The sequence below is a fragment of the Choloepus didactylus genome, chromosome 1 (assembly GCF_015220235.1).
Source record: "Choloepus didactylus isolate mChoDid1 chromosome 1, mChoDid1.pri, whole genome shotgun sequence".
NCBI classification, from domain to species: domain Eukaryota; kingdom Metazoa; phylum Chordata; class Mammalia; order Pilosa; family Megalonychidae; genus Choloepus; species Choloepus didactylus.
This window is the reverse complement of record NC_051307.1, coordinates 24,763,215-24,774,045: the sequence shown is the minus strand read 5'-3', so window position 1 is coordinate 24,774,045 and position 10,831 is coordinate 24,763,215. Positions and strand designations below refer to the sequence as shown.

General features: G+C 38.7%; 1 protein-coding gene and 1 pseudogene across 1 annotated transcript; one reads left to right on the top strand and one right to left on the bottom strand.

Moving 5' to 3' along the window:
* Positions 1-2,396: 2,396 nt before the first annotated feature.
* LOC119527290 (protein SET) lies at positions 2,397-3,391 on the bottom strand. The gene has a single exon (XM_037827198.1). The coding sequence runs from the start codon at positions 3,377-3,379 to the stop codon at positions 2,510-2,512; it is 870 nt and encodes a 289-aa protein (XP_037683126.1). The 5' UTR covers positions 3,380-3,391; the 3' UTR covers positions 2,397-2,509.
* Positions 3,392-7,058: 3,667 nt separating this feature from the next.
* Positions 7,059-8,104, top strand: LOC119505482 (annotated as a pseudogene).
* The last annotated feature ends 2,727 nt before the right edge of the window (positions 8,105-10,831 follow it).

Here is a 10,831-nt window from a genome sequence, read left to right as displayed (position 1 = left end):
TATTATCCCCTTTTCACAGACAGAAGACAAAGGTATAGAAAGGTTAAGTAACTTGCCCAGAGTCAAACTGCTTGAAAGTAAGGAAGACAAGCTTCAAAATTTTTCCAATTTCTAAAACTTCCAGCCCAAGTTGACCATGAGGCTTTTGAATGTATTGTCCATTCTGCTCAATTATCACCTCCACATGCACTACTTTCTATTTATTTATTTATTTATTTATTTATTTATTTATTTTACATCATCCAACTAGGTTCTTTATAATAGTATGTTTTGTCCACTAGTTGTTACTCATATATTAAATTCGCCTTCCAAACCAAATTGGAAACAACCAAAGGTCATATACGAGGCCCCCTTTGGAGGAATTTTTTTCCTGTATCTTTAAACTTTCCCTCAATCCCAGTGCCCTTCCAGAAAAATTTAAGCTTGCCACAGTCTCCCCTCTCTTAAAAAAAGCAGACCTTCCTTTATTCCATTTTTCCTCTAGATAGTTACTCTTCTCTCTCTTGCCATCTATAGCTGTGCTTGCTTAGGGAGCCTGTGTTGTCTGTTATTCACTACTTTATTCCCTATTCACTCCATAATCCACTGCAATCTGACTTCCTCTCCCACTAAACCACTAGAAAGGCTCTTCTATTCTATTCTAAATCAATGAATTCCTTTGTGTTAAATCTATTGAATACTTTTCACTATTTATCTGATTCGTCATGTGGCACAGAAATACAGCAAAGCAGGAAAAAGAGAGATTGCCTGCCTGATCACTTCTTCAAACATGACATCTTTAAAGCATTTATTTTTCATATAATATGCTGACATGACCAGGACAGCTTTTTTAAACTATGATGAAAAACACACACAGGAAATAGCAAGAAAGTTAGATAGCAAGACACATAATGGAGAGCCTGGGGCTTGTTCTTTTTTGAACAGCTGAATTCCTTACTCCCTGTGGTGACAGCCACCAGGGACTTTTTCTACTGATGTGGGAGCCTGGAATCCTCTTCTTAAACATTCTTTTCCCTTGGATTCTGGGACACCTCTCAATCCCAACTCTTCACACATGCAACTTTCATTCCCTAATCCTCTGTTATCCTGGTTAACTTCTACTTGGGCTTCAGATCCTAGCCTAAATATCTCTTCATCATGGAGGCCCTCCATGATTCTCCAGAATTAATTACATTCCCTTTGCTTTAGTACTTTACAACCTCTTTTGTAACACTTATCACATGTGTATTTACTCATTGAATGCCTGTCTTCTCTGACTGTGATCTTTAGGAAGACAGATGGAGAAGTGTTTGCTGCCATAGTCCTTGGACCTAACAGAGTGCCTAGCACATTATAAGTGCTTGATAACTGTTTCTTGAATGGCTGAAATGAATTGGATTGGATTGAATTAGATTGGGTTGGATTGAATTGGACTGGATTGAAATTTCCCTAAATCAACCTTCCCATCACATTTTGGTAGGTGCATTTGTAAAACAGGGATCATTAAAAGAAGGGAGTTATGATGATGGTAAAATATCTAGAAGTGCTGTCAATATAGAATAATTGAAGGCACTGGGAATATTTAACCTGCAGAAGAGTAAAGCATTTAATCCCATCACTTGGAAGAGAGCCTAGAATTGCTCTTTTTTTTTTTTTTTCTGTGTACACATTTAGTTTTATTGTAACAAAGCAACTTGTACACTTTTAACGTTTAAAACTGAGCATCGTCTTTCCTTTCCAGTGAAACAAAAAGAAAATTTAAAAATAAACAGGAACAAAATTACAATAGAGAAATGTCAATTCCAAATAAGATCCTACAGGTTCTGCTGATTCTCCCTTCGAGTGGCAGGGCAAGTCATCATTAGGAGAGAATTTTATTTTAAAAGTGTCATCTTAAACTGCAAGGATGTCCATTAAACATCACAATTAAACATGCCAAAGGAGAAGCCATGTTGTCAAAATGCCCACTTAACCCACCCAAACATCTCAAACCCACCCTTTGCTGACCTTCTATAACCCCATTTTTTTTAAGTTTTTTTTTTCTTTTTTTAAACAAGAGAAAGTAGACAGATACATGTTGGTAAATGCTAACTGTCCATATTCACATAGAGACACAGTGTAATCTCTGAGCCCAATATACAGAGAAAGGAGGAAAAAAGCTAGAATTCTATGCACTACTACACAGGGGCCTAGCACCCTCCAGCTTCCAGCTGAGTGAAGAAAGCAGAAGGTTTTTTTTTTTCCCACAGAGCACGGTGGTGTGTTGATTCCATAAAGTTTTTTGTTGTTGTTGCCAAGACAGGAAGGTATAAAAACGAATTTGGAACAGAAATGGGTAGATATTCTTTTCCCACTGTATTCTGCACAAGGTATTTCCCCAAAATAAGTTGAGACCCATGGTGTAAAGGAGAGAAAAGAGATCTCAAAAACAGGGCGACTGAGCACAAGAGGGGAAAAAAAAAAAAAAAGACTGCAACTTGCTCCCAGGGACTGGAGAAAATTAAAAAGGTTGGAATCCATCAGTGTTCTATTAGTCATCTTCTCCTTCATCCTCCTCTCCTTCCTCTCCCTCATCATCATCTTCATCTTCTTCCCCTTCATCCTCATCCCCTTCTTCATCAATATCTTCCAATCCTTCTTCTTCTTCATCATCATCATCATCTTCTTCTCCTTCCCCTTCCTCATCATCCATATCAGGAACCAAATAGTACTGTAATGGATTTGGCCAAATATCATCTTTGATGACCTCTCCTAACTCATCTGCACCTGCATCAGAATGGTCAGTAAACCAGGTAAAGAAGCTCTCTGGTTCCTCATGCTGCCTCTTCCTGCTGGCTTTATTCTGTGTTTGACTTGAACGTTTCGTGAAGTCCTTTCCAGATTTCCATTTGATTTCAGTCGACTTTGAGGATGGATCACCACTCTCATTCAGATGAAATTCTTTGGAGAGAACTTTATTTTCAAAGTAAGGATTTTCATCAAAATAAAAATCTATTCTGTAACCTGATTTAATATCTTCAAATTCTGTCACTTCAACTCTGGTCAAATAATGCAATGCCTCTTCATCCTCCTCCCCAAGAAGTGCAGACACTTGTGGATGGTTGACAAATGCTGTTACCCAAAAATTTGGGATTTTGGCGATCAATTCTGACCTCTTCTGAAAGAATGGTTGGCGGAGTTTATTATATTTCTGTTCTACTTTCAAAATCTCCTCACTGGCTTGCTCATTAAGTCTGTCTATTTCATTTTGTACTTCATCAATATGTTCAATTGCTTCCTGCTGTTCTTTTTCTCCTTTTGGCATGTCCAGAGCGGCTGATGTTTCCTCTGGCTTGGGGGCAGGAAGCAGCTTTACTTTCTTCATTTGAGGCAGGAGTGAAGACTGGCGTTTGGGGGCCATGCTGTCAGGAAAGTCCAGTAACCAGAAGCTAAGACAGATGCTCACCAGGAAGAAGCTCAGAGAACTCTAGAATTGCTCTTTAAGTACAGAATGAGAACAACATGTAGAAACCATTCAGCTTGATACAGGGAAAAACTTCCCAACAATTGAAGCTAACAACCAAGAGGCAGTTCTCTGCTACTGCTCAAGTTTACACAGACATGATATTGAGGAAGGATTTCCTCCGTGGACAGGCAGTTGGAATATGAGCCCTGAAGTTCTTTTCACATTCTCAGGTTTCCTTTGTCTATAAATTAAGGAAACATACAAACTAGGATATCATCTCTCTTCCACTTAATTCCTAGTGTAAGGGGGAGAAACTGCATAAAGAGATAAGGTAGACACTAACTCTTCAAAAAAGAACTGTGCTTAATGCACATTGTTTTATGATTTTTCTCTCCAACTACATTAGACATGTTCTAATTTTATTTCCATGTTTAATTTGTTTTTATCTGAGGTTGGTTTGTTGGTTGGTTTTCATTGTTTGGTTTATTTGTTTCCTAGTGTCTATGGATGTGTTACCCAAGCAAAACACTGTAGTTTGCTCTTTCTTCGGAATTCTTTAGCCTGACTTTGTGGTGTCCAATAGGAGCAATTGCTCAACAAACATGAAAGTGATGATTGCTTTTTGTTGGTATATAATCATATTATTAAAAAATTCAATAAACACTTTTGTAGACAGTCAAAATTTCCAGTCAGTACACATCCGTTGAGACATGCTGGTAGCAAGAAGTAGCTTGTCAAAGACAATTTAGAGGTGGGGGGATTCATTTTGAAAGAAAATCACAAAGCCTTAATATTAATTTAATTGATATTACAGGTCTGGGTTAAACACACTTTCTGCACTACTAACCATTCTATTTAGTATTCTTTCTGTCTGGCCTTTCTTGACACTCAATACCAAGAAAAACAGTAATTATGATGAATAATAAGGCATTCGGAACTAAAAGTAATTATATGAGCAGTTTTTTAACAAGATAGTATTTAAAGTGAAATTTTTTAATTTATTGCACTATTTTCAACATCATTTCATCTTTGCTATTCAGAAATATAACACAAACACACAACTGTCTTCTTACAAAGAGAATCAAAAAATCTTCTTTTGAGAAAACAATTAATTCATAAAATTCAAATAAACCCATTTAAAAATGAGATCACTAAATAAAAAATTTAAGCTTGACTTGAACTAATATTAAAGCATGTCAAATTATAGCATAATTGAAATTATTTGTATCTCTTTTAGTACTTGTTCTGCAGACCCTAGAGAATATTTATTCAATTTTTCAGCATAGTACAGAGATATACATTGAGAATGATATAAAGGAAGTATAAGAAAAGATACATACCTAATGCTAAAAGGGTGGGGGTGTGAGTTTGGAATGTAGCAGCAGCCTGGGCAGTACGAGATACAACCTCTTACGCAGCTCAGACACTTCTCTGCGTATTGAGGGTTATGCCTAAAGCAAGTAACCAGAGAGTGAGAGAATCAAGGCCAAGATATTAAGAGCCTCTGAAACCCAAAGGTTTGGTTAGATAGGGACTGCTGGACAATGTTCCAAAAATGCTTTATCTTAAAATACATCAGAGAGACTCCACTTCCATAAAGATAAGGTAGAGGTACTTTTTTCTATTCCTCCCACCAAGTAGGGCTAAAAAACCTGGACATTATATAGAAAACAAACATAAGAAAGCTCTGAAAAGAGGAAGGAAGAAGGCAGTCCAATTGGGTTTTTGGGACCTATGGAAAGACATGGTGGTGAGTCCCCTGAGTTTTCTTTCTGCATCATATATCCCAGATGGGTTTCTGGAGAAGCCAGCGACCCAGATATGCCAGTGGGTACAAAGGGAAGGGAAGGGGGGGGAGGGGAGGGGAGGGGAGGGGAGGGTGATTTCTCAAGCCAAAGGACCAATACAGGGACATCCTAGCAAAACAGAAAGCTTTTAGACAATAACCTCTCCACTCCTATCACATATTATAGAAAAAAACTGCATCCATCCCAACCCTATCCCCACATCAAAGGTAAAATGTGGAACCTAGACTTCCACCCCCACCTGGCTATAATAATCACCCCAACCTCTCCAAGAGAATGGTGGTCAAAGAAGAACCATAAGGGTGTGGTGATTTTCATCCTACAAGACAATAAGGAGGCCATACTCTCATCCCCCATTGGTAAGCAACACTTCCAACCCACTCCTCCTCTTCCTCACTGAGTGGTGTCAGAAGCCTAGAAGAGAATCAGGACTTTTCTTGCTGCCCAGCAGTTAGGAAGACACCCCCTATAACTCTGTCAGTGGAAGGCCCATGAGGAGCAGTAGTGAGGCACTCCTGTCCCTGCCAGCCAAAGTGTTATCAGTGGAGGCCTAGTAGAAAGCCTTAAACCCCACCCCACCCAGCAGTAATAAGGAGCGCCTATCCTCCAGATGTTGATGGAGTCTGAATAAGAAACCAATTAATCCACTTATTAAACAACTATTAACCAATTATTTATTAACCAATAAACCCCAATTAACCCACCAGAGCAGTGTCAGAGAAGGCCTGTTATAACAGAAAATGTAAATAAGATCCAGAGTCTCACAGCATAATACCCATAATGTCTAAATTTCAATAAAAAATTTCTCATCATGCCAGGAACCAGGAAAATCTCAACATAAATGAGAAAATGTCTGTGCCAAGTTGACACAGACATTGGAATTATCTGACAATGAGTTTAAAACAGCAATCAAAAATGCTTCAGCAAGCAATAAGGTACATGCTTGAAAGAAAAAAATACAAAATCTCAGCAAAGAAATAGTCTCAGCAAAGAAACAGACGACATAAAGAGGATACAAATGAAAAATTTAGACATAAAAATACTATAACTAGGGGAGTGAGGAGGGGCAGATCCTCAATGGATGGGCTGAACAGCAGAATGGAGAAGACAGAGTAAAGAATCAGTGAACTTAAAGACAAAACAATAGATATTTCCCAATCCAAAAAAAAATAAAATAAAAAAAGAGAAAGACAAAAGCTGGAAAAAAAAAAGGAGAGCCTGGGTTACTAGTAAGACTATAGCTAAACATCTAAACATGTATCAGTGGAGTCCCAGAAAGAAAGGAAATGCAGTATGGGTCTGAAAAAGTATTTGAAGAAATAATGGCTAAAAATTTCCCAACTTTGACAAAAGACATAAACCCACAAATTTAAGAAGATGAGTGAGCCCATACAAGATAAAACCCAAAGCAATTTATGCCAAGACACATGATAGTCAATCTTCTGATAACTAAAGGCAAGGAAAAAAATCTTAAAAGCTGCAAGAAATGACACCTTAGCTATAGAGTTAAAGCAATTTTAATGACATTGGATTTCTCATTAGAAACCATGAAGGTCAGAAGGAAGTGGCAAACATTTTTCAACTGCTGACAGAAAAGAATTGCCAACCCAGAATTGTATATCCAGCAAAAATATACTTTAAGAATGAAAGGAAAACCAAGACATTCTTTCTCAGATGTAGAAAAACGAAGAGAATTTATTGCCAGTATACCCACCCTAAATGAATGACAAAAGACAATTCCATAAATGGAAAGGAAATGATTTTTTATAAAGAAATCTTAGAATATCAAGAAGGAAGAAAGGACAATGGAAGAGCAAAAATATAGAGAGATGGAAAGCTTGATGACTAGTTCTACCCTTTTTTGCAAATGTGTATGGATACAAGGAAAGTACTGATCAGGCCACAACTGGGTTAAACCACCCAGATGTTCCAAATAGTAATGATATAGTAATGAAGCCACACCATCCACCAACAATCCAGAATTGTGTAGTATATATCCCAAAGTCAGCTCATTCAGAATGATTCTTTATATATGACAGAGGGCAATGAATCAAGGCAGGAAGAGGAACAAGGAAGTAAATGAGGAGGTGAGTCCAGAGTAAGAAATAGGAAGAAATCTCTTCAAGACAGTAATGCACCCAAATCCTCTCTTATGGGATACACACAGTTCATGAAAGACTGTTGAGATTAGCTTTAACAAAAGAAACCAGAAGACCCATTTCCAAAAAATCTTTATGATGCTGGACAATGAATGGAGTAAACTGCATCCTGAGGAAAAATATCACTATCTTGATGATGCAGACAGAGATAAGGAATGCTACATGAAGTAGAAGTATCAGAAAACTGGGACCTACAAGGTCTTCAGGAAGAAAACCCAGCATCACAAGTCTCATAGGCAAGATGTAGCCAAATAAAACTACTTGTGATTGTGAGAAAGAAACAGAGGCATAGAAACAGTCTGATTTTGACATCCCAATATCTACAGAATTCCTGAGCCACAGCACAACTTGGGAGGCAGAACTCTGCTAGTTTCACAGATACAGCACGGAGTCTGAGAAGAGGAATGCAACCCGGAAAAAGCATGTGGAAAGTGTGCAGAAATCAGTGGAGAAGTTGGGGGTTGAAATGATCCAGGAGCTGAGCTGGAACATGATCTTCCAGTGGCACTCAGAGACCCTGCAGCAGGTGTTAACTAGCATCTTTGCCAGCATGTTTTGCCTGGAAGTGGAGAGAAAGCTACTGTATTGATGTATAGATGAACAGACTGTACAGAATTACTCTAGTTAATCCTCAAGACAATGAAAACTTCATAGCTAAGTTGGAAAAAGTTGTAGCCAGGCTGGCTTGTTTGAGACTGGTGGTGAAAGCTCACTGATTTGAGGTTACTTATATGCCAGCTCTATATCAACAATAAGACGGCATCGAACTTTATCACTAACAAGAACTACTAAGACCTTGGAATCACATTGAATAAATGAGTTTGAGAAGGAGTTGGAGGCTTGATTAAGATTTCCATTGCTAGTTGCTAAATGTAGTAAATAATGTAAGAAAAACAGAAAGAAAAAAAGACATTAGAAGCCCTTTGGTGCCTCTCAAAACTGCTCCTGACAAAGGACTCCTCCTGCCTATTACATCAGTGGATTCTAGAAACTTCTGTAACACCAACTTTTAGACCTGAGTCTTTGACTCTGCCCTGAGGATGGCCAAGAAAACCACATTCAATCTGACTTCTTTGCCAAGTCAACTATTTGGGAGCATGAAAACCAATCCAATTCAATCAAAAAATTAAAGACATTTAACTCTATGTAGACCAATGTTCCATTTCTATTTTATCATTATCTTTTTCACTGCCATTTAGCAATAATTCCTACACCTTTTTTAACCTGTGTATTATTTTAAGTCTTCTAACAGCACGTGAACAAACTCTGTGCTATAATTGGCTGAGAGTTTGAGTTAAATTTTAATATGCTCAGGACTATGAGTTAAAAACAGCTTATATTGAAGAAGATAAAAAAGAAAATAGGACCTGAAGGCCTGGTCCCACTCCTGCCATTGACTTGAAAACTAATACTGTGGGTCAAGTTGTATATATTTGATAGCTCATCTAAAACACACACACACACACACACAAATACACACACACACGTAATTTAAGGTATATGTAGTATCTACAGTGTACAGAGAAAGAATCTGTAGATCTGAATAATCCTATTAAGTAGCACTATCATCCCTCTGATTTCCCCTTCTCCCACACTTAGAAATCAGAGTCTGGCTTGCTGAATTTTAGGAAAACTCCATTGGCCCCATGGTGCAGAACCAGGAGCGCAGTCACTGCAGTATCCCAAGACCAACTCAAAAATATATAGTTTGATACAGTTTCTAAAAAATAAAAACCCCTTTTCTTAACCTAATAATTTCCAAGTTCATTCTCAATTCTGGTCCCTTCCCATGATGTGAACCTGAGGCATCCAGCAGAGACACAGAGTAAGGCTATCCAGGGGAACACATCCCAGATCAGAAAGTGCAAATCCTCTGAGGTCTCATGCAGCTGAATTTGGTGGGGGAGAGGGAGGAAGGAGAGGCAGGTAGGTTAAATCTCATCCTTGGATTTTATATTTTGGGAAGGGACAAAGAAGTCAGCTGCTATCCCGCTTTCTTTAATAAAGGCCCCAGTAGGAGGGCCATGAGCAGTGCTTTGGCCTTGAGACCACCTGAACAATTAAAGGAAAGCTGTGAATTTCAAAGTTTCTACCAATTCTTGGATTGCCAAATATGCATGGCTAACTGACATGTTTTTTTAGAGAACATAATGGGACTTTCTGTCATAAAAGACAATGTTTGAGGCAGAGTCTGGAATGAGGAGATTGGCAAAAAAAAGGAAGCTAAAGTGTTCCATTTACTGATTTATCAGTAAATTCCTCATTCAGTAATCAAGTCCATTTAAAAGGGGCTTTGTTTGAGATGGGGAAGGGTGAATTTGAAAGCTGGAGTAAAGAGGAGAAAAGAGACTCTGCAATGAGAGAGGAAATTCACAAGGAGGGCAGCAGTTCAGGAGCCATAAAAATAGTATAAAAAGGTAAGTGTCCCTTGGAGCAGAAATGGTCAATGAACTTGTGAGAGCATGATTTATTTGGTTTGATTCTAATTCCTTGTTGCTATCACTAAGCCTTCAGAGAAAGTAAGTTTTCCTTAATAGTTCTAGGGTGGTTATACACTGGGGACTAGAAGAGGGGTGACACTTTCTGACTTTGAATGAATTGGTCTGGGAAGGAGACAGGTGCCAGCAGGATGACACATCCAGAGGTGATGAAAGTAAGGTAGGCATGGTGAATGGGAAACTGTAAGAACCAAGAACATCTGGTACCCATTCCCCTTCACCCCCCTGCCTGTACAAATAAAGGGGAGGGCATTCACTGAGTGAATCATTTATTGAATTTGTGCAAGAAGGGCTCATTTATTGAATTTGTATTTTAAAGGACAGGGTAACCCCCAGAAGACTGAAGGACTTAGGAAAACTCAACTCACAAATTTCTTTCTGATCAAGATCCTTGAAATCTTGTAACTTATAGCACCTACCATTGAGCATGATAAAGGTTTCCGAGTAGATCTGTGTGATCTTGTCTCTTAGGGTATTACCTAGGTTCATGCATGGTTCCTGCCCAGAGTGACTGTGCCAGTTTGTATGTATTGTATCCCCCAGAAAAAGTCATGTTCTTTGGTGCAGTCTTGTGGGAGCAGACATACTGGTGTTGATTAGGTTGGAACATTTAGATTGGGTAGTTTCCAAGGAGATGCAGCCCATCCAACCGTGGATGATAATTCTGGTTTGTTGTTTTCCATGGAGGTGTGGCCCCACCCATTCAGCATGGGCCCTGATTAGTTCACTGGAGCCCTATAAAAGCTTAGACAGAAGGAGTGAGCTTGCTACAGCCAAGAGGGACACTTTGAAGAATGCACGGGAGCTGAGAGAGGAGCTGCAGCTTAAAGAGACATTTTGGAGTTGGCCTTTGAAAGCAGACTTTTGCTCCAGAGAAGCTAAGACAGGACAAACGCCCCAAGAGCAGTTAAGAGTGACATTTCAGAGTGCAGTTAAGAGTGACAT